A 16,272-nucleotide genomic window follows, 5' to 3' on the forward strand; every position below is an offset into this window, starting at 1 on the left:
GAGAGGAGGGAAATCAGTCTTTTGTCTGATCAGAAAAGTTTGTGCCGGAGTGAAGGATCCAGGAATCAGCCATCTAACATTTCCTAAAAGTAGTAAGTGTTTAGAGAAGGAATGTATTAGATTATGTTTATTTTCTTTTGTGACTTCATTTTGCATAAGAGGGAGAATCAAATTGGGTTTCTTTTGTGTAACTTTAAGGTTTTACCCAGAGGGACATTCTCTGTGTTTTGAATCTGTCGTTTGTGAGAGTAGCTTGCATGCTAATCTCACAGAGGTATTCCTTTTACCCTTTTTCTTTAGATAAAAGTCTTCTTTTAAGAACCTGATTGATTTTTCCTTGTTTTAAGATCCAAGGGTTTTTTTTGGATCTGGGCTCACCAGGAATTGGTGGGAGGTGAATCAGTCTCAATCCTGCCAGGAAAAGGGGGATAAAGACTGGGGAAATATTTGCGGGGAAGACAGAGTTTCCAAATGACTCTCCCATAAATGTTTGTTTAAACTATTTGGTGGTGGCAGCTACTAGATCTAAGCTGGTAAATAAGCTTAGGGGTTATCTCACGCAAGTCCCCACATCTGTACCCTAAAGTTCAAGTGGGGGTGGCACCTTGACACAAGTAAATAATAATAATTTTATAAAAAATGTTTCAGACTCTGAAGAAACAATCACCAGTTTGAATATGGAAGCACTGGATTGCATTTGGTGGAGTTTAGATTTTTTTTTGTGTAACAAGTCCAGCATTTTACAAGTATTAGTATAGTATAGTATATTTGTTAGAAAATAGTACCTGACAGAGTCAAAACCGCAGTATAGTGGTTAGAAAATAGTACTTGACAGAGTCAAAACTGCTGTGTTCTGTTTCCACCTCTGCCACCTACTTGCTTTATATCTCTGGGGTAGCTCAGTTAACCTTTCTGTGGGGTTAGTTTCCTCATCTGTAGAAGGATAATTCCCACCTCACAAAATGTTAAGAAGCTTAATGAATTAATGTTTGTAAAGTGCTTTGAGATCCTTATATAAAAAGGCATTATAGAATACATTACAGACAAATAAAATGACAGGTTCCTACCCAAAAGAGCTTACACTCTAAGGGCTAAATCCTTTGTAGCAGAACCCCACTGAAGTCAGGCACAGGGAACCACCTCTGCAGATCCAGTTGCAGGATCCAGGTCTATAGTATGGTTAACAAAGTGAGGTATGACAATAAACAAGAAGTGAGAGAGTTGGGTGTGGGAGGACAAGTATTAAATAATTAAAGAGTGTATTTTATGTTTGTATGCTTTAGTGTTGTAAACTCATCTCGTTAGTCCCTCTACAGATTTATATTTTAGGGGAGGAAAACTATTTTAGAGTTTTTGCATAGTGCCCAGAATGAAGGCTGGTTTGGGAGGGAGTATTAAGATACACATTGCTGTAACTTTGCAGCAAAACCCAGGTTTAATACATTCATTGGTTTGCAACTTGCAAAATGAAATATTTTTCTGCATTGTTTTCTTATATGAAAATAAATTCTGTTATTAGAGAAGCTTACTCAGTACCTCCTAAGTATTCTCAGACAATTTGCTGCTGATAAATTAGTAAGCAACAGTACAACAAACATGAAGTGGCTATGCTAAGACATTCTTTTTAGGTTGATGCTCTTTTGATTCTCTAATGTTGAGGGGTTGATTTGCTCCCTTGAATCCACCACGGAAGCTTTACCAGTGGGGAGCAGTTTAAACTACGATGCGTCTTAAATTTAAGTTGGCAGAGGTGACATAGTGGCTTGTTTCTCCCCCTCACTAACTGTCCCTGTTGTCTTTAAGGGCTTGCCAGTGTGCTTCGAGGCCCTCTGGCAGAGCACAGGTTGATGGGAGCTTATGCCAGTGTGCTTCCATTGAGCGGACTATCTGTCACAAGTCTCCCATAGCCTGGGTTTTGCCGGCAGAAATAAGAATGAAGCAGGCCCAAGATGTTGTCTATGGAGACAGCTGGGTATTCATGCATTTTACATCCTTATTCAACAAAATAAGGGACAGTTATCACCTATGATGAGTACTTATTAGCTGTAATTTGCAATACTGCAGTAGACCAGACATGCCAAACCCATGAAAAAAACACAGAAATTGGGCTTGGTTTTGGCTTAATTGGCTTGTGAGTTGCTTGTTGGCTAGTTTTTGGCTTGTAGCTTGTTGCTTGTTTGGCTTGTTGCTTGTTGTAGCATGTTGCTTCTTTTTTTTTTGATTGGCTCCCGGCAAGCAGGGGGAAAGGGGGAAGAGAGTCAGGGGTGCACAGCGGGCCCACCTCAATCCCAGACTGCATACTGGGGGGATCTAGTCACATAGAGTGTTGGAGTTCTTAGGGATCAGCTAGTTTGGCCTTGTTTTGAAATGGGATTAGCTTGATTTTTGGTTTATTGTGAATGTTGAGGTGCTTATTTACCACATGAAAGTTGGCAACTGTGCATTAGACAGCAGTGGAAGATTTGCATCCAGCAGTTACCAAAAAAAGGTTACATTTTTTAGGTATTGGAATGCTTTATAATTTGGTGTGACAGGGCGTACCAGGTCCTTTGAGGCCTTGTGGTCCTATCACATCCTGCCCCAAGAAAGGAGCAGTGAAGGTGGGTCCTTCAGGCCTGCCTAGAAAGGCTGTAGGGAAGCAGCCAATCAGGACTCAGTTAAAAGGGCCAGAGCAGTTCAGTCCCTGGTTGAGACCAGAAGGGTGAGGAAGTCCTGGAAGATGGAGAAATTCTCCAGGCAAGGAGGATTGGGAGAAGCCCTGCTCAAGCAAGAGTATGACAGAAAATCTCTCCAGGCAAGGAGGCCTGGAAGAAACCCTGCGCAAACAAGGAATGAGAGAAATAGAACCCAAAGACTGTAACTCAGGGGTCGGCAACATTTCAGAAGTGGTGTGCCGAGTCTTCATTTATTCACTCTAATTTAAGGTTTCGTGTGCCAGTAATACATTTTAATGTTTTTTAGAAGGTCTCTCTCTACAAGTCTATATATTATATAACTAAACTAGTGTTGTATTGTAAAATAAACAAGGTTTTCAAAATGTTTAAGAAACTTCATTTAAAATTAAATTAAAATGTTGATCTTATGCCGTCGGCCCACTCAGCCCACTGCTGGTCTGGGGTTCTGTTCACCTAGACTGGCAGCGGGCTGAGCGGGGCCTGCGGCCGGGACCCCAGACCGGCAGTGGGCTGAACGGCTCAGCCCACTGCTGCTCAGGGGTTCCATCTGCCGGCTCCTGCCAGCCGGGATCCCGGCTGCCGGACCCGCTCACCCCGTTGCCGGTCTGGGGTCCTGGCCCTGCCCACATACAGTGGGTACCTACCTTCTCCCTGGTTCTGGCCCATTCTCTTCCTCTCTCTGCACTGAGCTGAGGGTGGGAGTGCACTGAGCACAGGGCTGGGGGTGAAGGGTCTGGCCAGGAGCTAGAATGAGGGAGGGGGCTCAGGGTTCGGGCTGGAGGTTTGGGTGTGGGGGCACTTACCTGGGCAGCTCCCATTTGGTGCGAGGGGTGCAGATGGGAATGGTGGGGGGTGCAGGAGCTCCCATTTGGTGCTCAGGGTGGGGGTGGGGATGTGTGGGGTGCCTGGGATGTGGGGAGGCTGGGGATGTGGGGGGTGCAATAGTCAGGGCAGAGGGCTGGGGGCATGTGAGGGGGGTGCATGTGTCAGGGCATGGGGGGCTGGGGATGTGTGGGGGTGCCAGAGTCAGGGCTGGGGTTGTGGGAGGGGGGGTGAAGGAGTCAACAGAGGGCTGGGTGTGTATGGGGGAGGTACAGGGCTCAGGGCAGGGGCCTGGGTTGTGTGTGAAGGCACAGGGCTCAGGGCAGAGGGCTGGGTGACTGCCCCCCTCAGAACCCTCAACCCCCCACTCCTTGTCCCCTGACTACCCCCTCCTGGGACCCCTGCCCCTAACTGCCCCCCAGGATCCTATCCCCTATCTAAGCCTCCCTGCTCCTTGTCCCCTGACTATCCCCCTAGGACCCTACCCCCTACCTGTCCCTTGACTGCCCTGACCCTTATCCACACCCCCGCCCCCAGACAGACCCCCGGGACTCCCATGCCTATCCAACCACTCCCCGCCCCCTGACAGGACCCCCAGAACTCCAGACCCATACAACCCCCCTCCTGCTCCCTGCCTGCCCCAACCCCTCTCCACACCCCTGCCTCCTGACAGACCCCCCCCAGAACTCCCAACTCATCCAACCTCCACAGCTCCTTGTCCCCTAACTGCCCCCCCCAGGACCCTCCTTGCTCCCTGTCCCCTGACTGCCCTGACCCCTATCCACCCCCACCCCCAACAGACCCCAGGACTCCCATGCCCCATCCACCCGCCCTGCTCCCTGACTGCCCCCTCCAGAGACCCCCGCTCCTAGCCACCCCCCGCTTGGGATCCCACTCCCATCCAACTCACCCTGCCCTCTGTCCCCTGACTGCCCCCACCCCTTATCCAGCCACCCCAACCCCCTTACCATGAGGCTCCAAGCAGAGCCAGATACGCTGCCCCCGTGGGAGTGCGCAGCCCCGCCCCTCAGAATGCTGCGCACGTGGCGGCAGGGCTCCGGATGAACGGGGAGCATCTTTCCCTCCACGCAGAGCCAAACACTGCCCCGCGGGAGCGTGCAGCCCCGGCCCCCAGAGCACTGCGCGCGTGGCGGCAGGGCTCCAGGGGAAGGGGCTGGCGGCTTGCTGCGCTCGGCCAGATGCTCAGTCCCGGGAGTGCAGACCCTGCGGCTTGCCGCGCCAGCAGGGTTTTTAATGGCACACTGGAGTCCTGGCAGGCAGCAGTGTGCCATTAAAAATCGGCTCGTGTGCCGTCTTTGGCACGCGTGCCATAGGTTGCCGACCCCTGCTGTAACTTAAGGTAGAGTGAAGGTGATGGGACCAAGTGGGAAGCGCCCCAGAGAATAGCAGCAGCAACCAAGTAAAGGAAAGCAGTATATGGCTGCTGTCTATAAGGTCCCTAGGTTGGGATCTGGAGTAGTGGGCGGGCCTGAGACACTCCTTCCCCCCAGCCACCGGAAAAGTGGCTAACCCCCAAGAAGGGGATAAGATTCTATTAAAAGCCCAAATAGGCCCAGGGACATGGCTGAAGACCCCGGAGAGGGCCAACCCTTTGTTGAACTTTGTTTCCCTCCCCCGACTCCCACGAAGGGGACTTAAATTAAGGACTGACATGGCTGGAGAGCTGGGATACCAGAGAACAATTAAAGGCAAAGAGTCTCCAGGGAGAAAGCCCTGGGGGCGCTGCTTTATAACAGGACAGGGACAGACTTAAAGTTAGCCCAGAAGGGGCTGAGAAATGAGCCCAGAGGCAGGGCTGCAGATACCAATAAGTGCACAGTGATAGTCCTTTTGGACATTTGTTACCATGGAAGGGGTTCATCCATTTTAGACTATGTTTGAATTAGCCAGAGGGCTGAGCCACTGAAGACATGCCTGATGAGGGCAACAGCTGACCGGGAGCACTGTGAACAGAGAGAGTGCAGGTTCACACCCAACTGACAGGCAGTGCTCAGGAGAGGTGAGTGCACCCTGTCACATTCAGTTTTAGTGAGGGATAAACACAGTCTTAGAACCTCTGTTACAGAAGTAATCGTCATGTGTTTGAGGGTCATTATGGCTATCTGCAACAATCTTGATAGTTAATTCTAGGCCTTTTTGGATTTGCTGTTCTTTTCTTTGGAACTCAGATTTTCCTTATGAAACCAGTCAACCATATACAAAGCATTATGGAGAAGATATGTGATATGAATTATAATTGCAAGAGAAATGAAAAAAATGTTTTCTCATATAACTGCAAGACTGCATAATAAAACTGGTTTAAGAATTAAAATAGCTGCATCTGTTGAGATAAAAGTCTATGCAGAGGTGACATCATAACTATTTTTAAGTCTTTCTGAAAAGTATTTTTGGCAGTATAGAAAAAGCCTCCTTTGTATAGTTCCTGTGGCTCAGGGAATGCATCTACTTTTTACAAGCTATCAGTTCATTATTATCTCCTAAAATTAGTGCAGAACTTTAAAGCTACTGTAGTGTAATTCTTATCTGAAAAGTGACCATATAAAAATATCACAGTATGCCTCTATTTATCCAGAGTCTGAGTTTGTGGAAATGCTCAGGTCCACAACTTGAGTTGAATCTATGTCCATCCTGGCTGCTGGAGACCAGTGAAGAAGTACTGAGCCCATCGTGGATTGTGTATGTCACTGTGGGGGTAGAATAACAGCAGACCTTAAGAAAGCTATTGGCTTGATTCTGACAATCTTGCTATTTATTGACCTCTGTCTAGTCTTCATTTTCAGGAAAAATTGTTGAAAAGGTTGTGGCAAAACAGGTCAGATGATATGTGAGAGCCTTGAGCTCTTCCAGGGCCAGCCTTAGGAAAAATGGTACCCTGAGAAAACTTGTATTTTGTTGACCCTGCCCCTGTCTCCCCAAGCTCCCCCATTGCCTTGGGCCCCTCTGCCTCTCCAGGCTCTCCACCCATCCCCTGATCATTTCGGGACCCCTCTGCCTCCTCATCTATCGCCCCTGGCTCCCACTGCCTCTGGGGGCTTATCCCCATTGCTCCAGGCCCCTGCTGCCTCCACAGGCTCCTCTCCCATAGCCCCTGGCTCCCACTGCCTCCCAATCCATCCCCCACAGACCTCACTGCCTTCTCCCCTCAATACTTCAAGCTCCCTTCCGTGGTCTTGTACCCCAGGCCCACCCTGCTCCTTGCCTCTTGACCACAATGCTCCCCTGACCAAGGCGTCCTGGGCAATCAACCACCCACCCCTTAAGGTTGGCCCTGTGCTCCTCACCTGGCAGACCTGCCCCAGTCACACACCCAGCACCCTGGCGTGCCTCACAGGGAACGAGAGAAGGGCTCGGGGGCTGTCAGTGCTGGGAAAAAGGCACTCAGGCCAGGCCTGGCCGTTACCTTATTGGTCCCAATCCTAGTCATGGCGTTGTCCAGGTGGAAACAGCGGCACCGCCAAGCCCCAATCCCTGCAGCAGCTGCAGATCCTCCAGGGGACCCAACAGGCATGGATTGCAGGGTGTGGTGACTCGAAGGCAATGGCCATGAAACCTCCAGCCTCCTCCAACCACTCTCAGGGCCAACCCCTTCTCTTTGCCCTCCCCCCACCACCTAGTGGCTCTGTTTCTCCCTCTGCCACCTGCCAGGACACTGGGCTCCTCTGGCCCTGGGTGGAGGCCATCGCCAGCCGCCACTCCACTAACATATACTGTTGGGGGGACATTGCTCCCCCAAACCCTGCCCAAATTTCTGAGTGTCAAGGTTGGAATTTTTAAAATGCTTAATGTTGGTCTAATTCTGCTTCCATTAAATTCAATTGACTTCAGTGGGAACAGAGTTAGGCCAACACTGAACACTTTTGAAAATCTCACTCCAAGGCTCTTGAGATTCACTTCTTTCTTACTACATTGGCTCCAGCTGTAAGAGCACTCCACTCCAATCAGCCAGAAGGAAGCTCTAGCAGAAATAAGAACAGCCATTCGTGGGGAAATGGAAGTGAGAATTTTCTCTACTTATATTTTTCCTTAACATATATTCAGAAGCTTAGTGGGTACAGAACTATCTTTTGCCCCTGGGAAATTTAAAAAGCATTTTTGTCACTTTTATTTTTATGCCATTTGTCTTAATTTTTACTACATTGTTTGTGGCCTATATTGCAGCTGATACAACCTTAAAAAGAAACAGAAGAGGCAGGAAATTTGCCCAAAATGCTTATGTTCTGTGGAATAAGTTTTAATATCTGAAAAACATGGTCTCTTACACTAAACATCTAGCAGGATGACATAGGACCTGCTATAAGACTTCTCTTTTTATGTCTTAAGAATTTTATTTCACAGGGACATCAGTTTTACAGCATATTCTATATTACAGGGTCACATGATCCTGTTTCAGCCACAGATCATTTTTGGTGCCAAAAATTATTGATAATTTATGAAGATATTTTAGTGCAAACCTTATTAAGGGTATATGACCATGTCTCAGCCTACTTTGGCAGGTCATGGGAGTAATAAATATATTTAATCACATCATAGCCATGTTTAAACATACAACAGAACTGTCAAGATTCAGAATGCTTTCAAATTAAATCTCTCACGCTAAGAAAGAAGCATCAGTTTATGGACACTTATATTGCTTGATGTAGTGTAAATATACCTCACCATGCTCTACATCAAAGTAAAAGATTTATTTGTATTCCTCCGAAGTTCTGGCTCAACCATTCTACTTATGAGTAGTAGAGCAATGCAGTGACAATCTGGTTTAAATTGTCAGGTCGCAATTTTTAACGTAAATCTAAAATGTAAACTCACATTATAATGTTTACTATAAATTTTGTATTTATAGCTACAGTAACTCCTCGCTTAACGTTGTAGTTATATTCCTGAAAAATGCGACTTTAAGCGAAATGATGTTAAGCGAATCCAATTTCCCCATAAGAATTAATGTAAATGGGAGGATTAGGTTCCAGGGAAATTTTTTTCACCAGACAAAAGACTATATATATATATATATACACACACACACGCACACAGTGTAAGTTTTAAACACACAATTTAATACTGTACACAGCAGTGATGATTGTGAAGCTTGGTTGAGGTGGTGAAGTCAGAGGGTGGAAGAGGGTGGGATATTTCCCAGGGAATGCCTTACTGCTAAATGATGAACTAGAACAGCTGAGCCCTCAAGGGTTAACACATTATTGTTAATGTAGCCTTACACTCTACAAGGCAGCACAAACGGAGGGAGGGGAGACAGCATGGCAGACAGAGACAGACACACATCCTGTGTGTGAGTGAGAGATGTGCATTGCCCCTTTAAGTACGCTGACCCCATTCTAAGTACATTGACTTTTTAAGTAGATCAGCAAGTTGAGACAGCAGCTGCTGCCAGCAAGCTCCCTCAGTCCTGAGCCCTGTCATGTCTGTTCCCCCCGCTCTATGGAGATGGGGTAAGCGGGAGGCAGGAGCAGGAGGGAGGGGGACACCCTGACATTAACCCCCCTCTCCCTCATGGCACAGCAAGCAGGAGGCTCCTGGGAGCAGCTCCAAGGCAGTGGGCAGGAGCAGCACATGGCAGTGCGGGGAGGGACAGCTGAACTGCTGGCAATTGATAGCCTGCTGGGTGGCTGCTACACAGGGAACTTAGGGGTGCAGGGAGCTGAACGTTAACCGGGACAACTTTAATTGAGGAGTTACTGTACAAAGAAACAATATATCGCAGACTGTGTTTCAATGAATTTAGTTGATCCTTACAAGAGTTGTTTATTAATAGCAGTTGTCCACAGGTCTTGGGTTCTATATATGGGGAGGAGACAGACTAGGCTATGGGGACTTGCATCATTCCTTCCCCACCCCTGTAGAATATCTGTGCAGCGATGACAAAGCTGAGCACAGTATTATGCAGGAAGTAAGTCCCCTCCATACAGCAGACACCACTTTAAGGGAAACTACAGGGGCAGCTGCGAATCAGGGTGCTTTAAGTATGTCTTTCCTTGGATCTGTGCTCTGGAGAGCAAGCTGGAGGAGTCAAGCATGTAGACTTGAATCACAGAGCCTCCATGTTTGTTTTGCAGATAGCTTAATGAAGCAGTGCTCCCCATAGGAGGGAACAATCTGGGTCTAGTTTCTCGTATAGTTTGAGAGGCCATCTTAAGCACAGTTTTTAAACCTTGTTGAAATTTCAGTGTAGATGGCACCAAATAGGATTGTGGAAGGTGATTACCATGCAATCCTATTTGAACTGGCTTAACACTTCCTGAGCTACTGATTGAAAAATTGCAAGATCCTCCCACTGTATGTGCCCTTCACAAGCCTTACAGGGATGGTCACTAGGAAACAAAGTGTTTCAGATGCCATTCCAAACCATGGAGCCATCCATATCTTAAGTTTAATAGTGCAAATAAATGTCCCACTTTAAGAACATTAATAATTAAATAATTGCACAAGGTTGGAAAAGTTACCAAGGCTACATAGTCTAAGGTGCACAGCTGAAGGCTGAGAGTTATTTAGAAGTGTATACAAGTGCATAGTCACAAACCCAGCAAATATTAAATCTTGGTTTTGTATATGTATATAAGTAACTTCTCTGTCATGACTTTTGTGTAACTACCATATTGTGTCTCCATTAGTGGGTGGATGATTTGGTTTGCAACCCCATTTTGTTGATTTAGACTCCATCCTGGCTTTGCAGTAGGGCTGTTCAATTTATGAATGATAAAAAGTTTGGTAAATCAGGTCCTAAGATTCAAGAATTACTACAGTATTTTATTGGTTTTGTTTAAAATGAGTACGCATTCAGCCACATTTTTCTCATCTCTGTATCCTTCTTTTGTTATGATGTCTTACATTTTGAGTGAATTTCAGTTGTCATGAAAGTGAAAGGCAGACAGAACTAACTTGAACCAAGCATCATGCAGGCAGGTGCTATGTACGTTTCCTTTACACAGCTCTGCAAATGCACTTCAGTTCTTACCTGAAGTACCTTCCGACCCCAAACAGCTCTGTCAGTAGACATCAGTCCTGCACTGCAGCATTCCTGCTATTCTAGTCTTGGGTCACCGAGCTCTGCCACATGCTTTTTAGTCCTTATCTGCAGCCCACTTGTTCAAGTCCTGTGCTTTCATGAGACTTCATGCACTTGAAAAATAGCCTTAACCCAAGTCTGTTATTTTAGTATGATAATCTGCCAGTAAGATGTATCAGCACTGCAGCTTTTCATGGAGAGCTACTTCCTGTAAAACAAAGCCTTCTACAATAATTACTCATGGCTTCACAATGTAATTCTACCTGAGTCGCTGAATACAGTTCCTTATGCTTTGAGAAATTAAAAAAATGACAGGGTTTAACACACAGTTTTAAATATTTATTCTTTTGTATTTAAGTTTGTTGCAAGTAAGTGTCCTTTGTTTCTTTTGCTTTTTAGTGAGCGGTTTCTGGTGAGGTTAAACAAGAACGGAGGCCCGAGGAATCCAGAAAAGATAGAACGGATGTGTGGCCTTTTCACAGTATGTATGAATTCTCATTCTCTTTCCCTATCTAACTGTGAACTGAGACTTCTCTTGAAGATTGTTTGACTGTGGGCACAATCACTCTGGGAACAAATAGAAATTCTTTCTTTTCTGTATACTGAGAAAAATGAAAACTGTATATTTCTGCTCAATTTAATGAAATGTTAACATAACAAAATTGAAATAATCTTCCAGAAAAATTGATCTTTTGCAAGTAAAGGGACATCAAATACTTTTTCACATTTTTCATTTTTAAATGCCCATTGCATGTATTATACTCTTAGAAAACAGAAGATGGGAAATTATTTCTTTTTTGACTGTTTGTGTGGATCCCACTATTCATACACCTCATGTTCACAAGATAGGAATATTTGAATAGCAGTGTCTGCAGGGCCACACCTATGCCATGTGTACCCTCCCTCTCCCCCATGCTGGCATAAAGGCCAGAGCTATCCCTTGGTACTCTTTTACCACCCATATCAGTTAGATGGAGCAAGCAGTGTCCACCCACTACCCTTAGTGGAATCTGCTTCAGTTGCAAATTAGGTGATTAGTTAGTGTTAATGCCCTTTAGATGACTTCCCCTTTTTTTTCTTATTTTAGCTCCCCCAAAAAAACCTAAATTTAATTTGCCTCTTAGCACTCTGAGCCACTATCCAGGTCAAAATGGTAGATTCAGAGCTTTCAGGCTTCAGATAGTTGCTGTCCTGGGATGTTCTCATTCCACCCATGGACAGCCATGGTGACAGCTGTGTGCCAGACTGTTACTTAGCGTGTCATTCCTTCATAACAAGAAAGTCCAAGGACACTTGTTTGAAGTTATACTTCCTCAAACGATCAATGATAAGAACTTCAGACCTTGAAGAGGGAGGATCAACTTCCAACATGGATCCTGCCTCTTCTAAGTCTTTGTCAGACAGGGACCCTGCTAGCTAGCATGCAAAACCCAACATGTTGTCACCAGTCTGTTTCTTCCCATAAGGGGACCCAAATCTTTGCTCTCCTGGGAAGAGAGCACTAAGCCTGCTCATTCACCGGGGCAAGTGATGTCGGTTCGGCTCTGGCTAGATACTGAAGAAGCACAATGCCTGTTACTAGTACTTTTAGGCATGTGTACCAAATGTGACAACACTAATCCCAACATATGCACCAGAACCAGTGTCAGCCCTGTCGATGGAAGTCTTAACAGTTCCGGCTGATTTAATGTTGGTGGAGGTGACTCCATCCCAGTACCACTGTTGGCACCAATATCTCTATATTTGGAACTAGTGCATATTTCTGACCAGTACCAACGTTAGGGGGACAGCTTTTCTCCTCCTCAGATCACACAGATCAAGATAAGACCTCTCTCTACAGATCAGGGACTCTCACTTTAGAGCTGGAAATCATCTGCTTCCGGCATGGCAATGGCCTGGTCAGCCTTGTCAGAACCAGCATTGTCAAAATGATGCTCCACCTTGGCCCTATGGATCATACTGGAGACCACCATGCAGGAGCCAATCTCCTTCTTATCATTCATGGAAATGGAGAGGGTCTCAATCCCCTTGACAGATCCCTGCACACAGGGAAGAACAGCAGCCGGCAAAGGAGGATTGGTTGCCCAGGGGCTGATATTATCAAGAGACAAATGGTCGTCAGTACAAACAAACTTGTTACTCCACAATAGGCCTCCAACTAGATTTTGAGAGGTCTGCTTTGACACCAGTACAGTGAATAGATTTCACAGGTACATCTCTGTGATGCTCTGAACCTCAGGGGAACACCCTACACCCCGATGTGCATCCTTATAATATGATTGTGTGGTATCCAATGCAAAGTTTGTCATGGCGGGTGTCTTTGGAAGGCTTATGATGCACTGAGCATTGTTAGTATAGTGATGTTATAGTAATTGTTGTTACAGTAATGTTATAGGTTGTAATTTCATGTATATAGTTATGACACTGAAAATGTGTCCTCGTGGCTTAAAACAGGCCCAGGCAAAACTCTCCAAGAGCAGAAAGGCAGTTCACACCTCATAAGGTGTGTATGGGACAAACCCAGCCCAGCCTCACAGGAACAAAGGACACTAGCCTAGGCAGCAACAAAGGATCTGTTGGACTTTCAAGTGAGTCCCCCCCTTCCTTTGGTCAGTTTGGGACTATGATGGAGGTAATGCTTCACCTGACCAAGAGGGAAGAAAGAACATGATAAAAGGGAGAGACGTTTGCCATGCTCTTTCTCTCTCTTCCACCTCCGTCTACAGACATTACCACCAAGCGACGGGCACTGAAAATATTAAGATCAGCTTAGAATGTGTTTTGCTTTTATTTCATTTGACCAAATCTGACTTGTTGTGCTTTGACTTATAATCACTTAAAATCTATCTTTGTAGTTAATACATTTGTTTGTTTATTCTACCTGAAGCAGTGCTTTTGGTTTGAAGCGTGTCAGAGACTCCCCTGGGGATAACAAGCCTGGTGCATATCAATTTCTTTGTTAAACTGACGAACTCATATAAGCTTGCAGCATCCAGCTGGCATAACTGGTGTGACAGACCCAGACCAGTGGGATACAGGAGTCTGGTAGAGGGCAAATATACTGGTCACTGGATGAGTAGTTTTCTGTTCCCTGAGTGACCAGAGCAGGGGCTGCACTAGAGTAATCAGGAACCTGCTAGAACCAATAAAGGCAGACAGGCTGATTAGAACACCTGCAGCCAATCAAGGCAGGCTAATCAGAGCACCTGGGTATAAAAGGAGCTCACTTCAGTCAGGCGAGGGGGAGCCAGAGGAGAGGAAGTGTGTGTGAGGAGCTAGGAGCAAGAGGCGCAAGGAGCTGAGAGTGAGAGGGTGTGCTGCTGGAGGACTAAGGAGTACAAGCGTTATCAGACACCAGGAGGAAGGTCCTGTGGTGAGGATAAAGAAGGTGTTTGGAGGAGGCCATGGGGAAGTAGCCCAGGGAGTTGAAGCTGTCATGCAGCTGTTACAGGAGGCACTATAGACAGCTGCAATCCACAGGGCCCTGGGCTGGAACCCAGAGTAGAGGGTGGGCCCGGGTTCTCCCCAAACCTCCCAACTCCTGATCAGACAGAGGAGGAGTTGACCCAGACTGTGGGGAAGATCACTGAGGTGAGCAAATCTGCCAATAAGCACAGGACCCACCAAGGTAGAGGAGGAACTTTGTCACAACGGACATTGCAAAACGGAGGTTCCTAGGGTTATGTCTGGGACCGGCGATATTGGCTAGTGTCATTTGGTTGCACAATCTAAGGAACAGCTTACATGCCAGAGGCTGTGCATCAACAACCCAGGAGTGGGGGTTCTCACAGCAGAGCAGGGTAAGGCTGGCTCCCAGAGTCCTAGCAGATCACCAGTCCAGATAAAACCAGGAGAACATCACAGAACAGATTTCACGGGGACATCTCTGAATGCAGTGACAGGCAGGGCTAACTTTTACCTACTGATATATTTCTCACCCTAAAGTATCTTAACAATTCAGCTCAACCTCAAACCTGAGTGAGGAATCGCCTTCAACTATTGGGCCATGTTTTTGTAACCCAAAACACTAGGTTACATCTTTGATGCCTCCATGGATTTCTCAGGATACTCTACATACCAAACAAACAGTCTGGACAAGCAAGTGTCTGTAGTCAACTGGGTTCTGCAGTCACTCAACTGGTGGAAGGATCCTTCCAAGGTCTGTGCAGGAGTCCCGTTTATTCACGATTTCCCTACCATTGTGATAACAGACACTTCCCTCTTGGGTTGGAAATCACACAATCCAGGGCAAAGGGTCATCCCAAGAGCAGTTACTCCATGTCAACCTTCTAGAGTTGAGAGAGTTCAGAAATGTTGGCCTTCAATTTCTTCTTCTGATCAGAGCCAAATCAATCAAGATCATGACAGGCAATGTGGCCTGGGTGTTTTATATCAGTTGTCAGGGAAAGGATCTCCCCCCTCATTCCGTGCCAAAGCAATAAAACTGGTGCATACCCAACCAGGAGTCATCTCAACTTCTTACTTTCTAGATGTGCAAAACACTGTGGCTGATGACCTCAGCAGGCATTTCCCCCAAAATTACTAATGGGAGCTGGACTCATGAGTCCTCAACAACATATTATTAACTTGGGTGCTTCCAGAGGTAGACCTCTTTGCAACTTCTGCCAATAGAAAGTGCAAGAAATGTTGCTAAAGAGTCTAGACCCTCAGTTACTGGGGGATTTCTTCCTCATCTCATGGATGAGAGGCCTTCCAACATTACTTTGGAAAGTATTGAATAAAATCAAACAAGACAAGGCCAGGGTCACTTTAATTGCAACATTCTGGTCGAGGCAAGTCTGGTAACCTTTCATCATTCAACTTGCTTCCTGTCCACTCATGACACTTCCAGCTAGTTGGCCTTCTGTTGTCTCAGGATGCTGGTCAGATTTTTCACCCCAATGTGAAAGTTCTACTACTCCAGGTGTGGCTCCTGAATGGTTCTTGGGGACAGAGACCTCCTGTTCAAGGTAGGAGCAACATATATTATTAAACAGCAGAAAACATCTACCAGAAATAAGTTCCTTCAAAAACGGAAGAGGTTTTATCACTGGTATACCTGTCAACAAGTCTCTCCTGTTCTCTTCTCTTCCCACCATCCTTGACCAATTAAAGACTTCAGGTCTCACTGCGAGTTTCGTCAGGGTTGATTTGGCAGCTATTACAGCCTTTTACTCATTGGTAGAAGGTTTTTTGATCTTTGCTCACCCTGCAAACTCAGGATTTCTCAGAGGACTGATGAATCTTTTGCATCAGATTAGAGAACCTACTCCAGTATGGGACTTGAACCTCGTTGAACCTTACAAAACACCCTTTTGAGCCATTAGCTACAATATATTTGTTGCTTTACTTATCCATGAAAACAGCTTTCTTCGTGGCCAGCACTTCTGCCCCGAGGGTAAGAGAACTGGGAGCTTGAATGGCAGACCCTCCTTTTACAGTGTTTCTCAAGGAAAAGGTAACTTGCGACCAGATCTCAAGTTTCTGCCTAAGATGTCTTCTGAATTTTATATTAATCAGACCATTTATCTCCCAGTTACTTTTCCAAAAGCATATCAGACTAGACAAGAAGCAACCTTCTATATTCTTAATGTCAGAAGGGTGTTAGTTTTCTATCTGGACAGAATCAAACTGTTCAGAAAGTCTTCTACACTCTTTGTTTCAGCTATAGACATATTCAAGGGATCTGCACTCTCCTCTCAAAGATTCTCAAGATGGATCTTGGGGTATATTATT

General features: G+C 46.0%; 1 protein-coding gene across 1 annotated transcript in view; it reads left to right on the forward strand.

Moving 5' to 3' along the window:
• The window catches only part of DOCK3 (dedicator of cytokinesis 3), a 641,328-nt gene that overhangs the window by 384,435 nt on the left and 240,621 nt on the right, over positions 1–16,272 (forward strand). The window contains exon 10 of the mRNA XM_045024316.1: positions 10,936–11,017. Within this exon, the coding sequence (XP_044880251.1) occupies positions 10,936–11,017 (82 nt within the window). The remainder of the gene's footprint in view (positions 1–10,935; positions 11,018–16,272) is intronic.

Source organism: Mauremys mutica, chromosome 7 (genome assembly GCF_020497125.1).
Source record: "Mauremys mutica isolate MM-2020 ecotype Southern chromosome 7, ASM2049712v1, whole genome shotgun sequence".
In the NCBI taxonomy this organism is placed as follows: Eukaryota; Metazoa; Chordata; order Testudines; family Geoemydidae; genus Mauremys; species Mauremys mutica.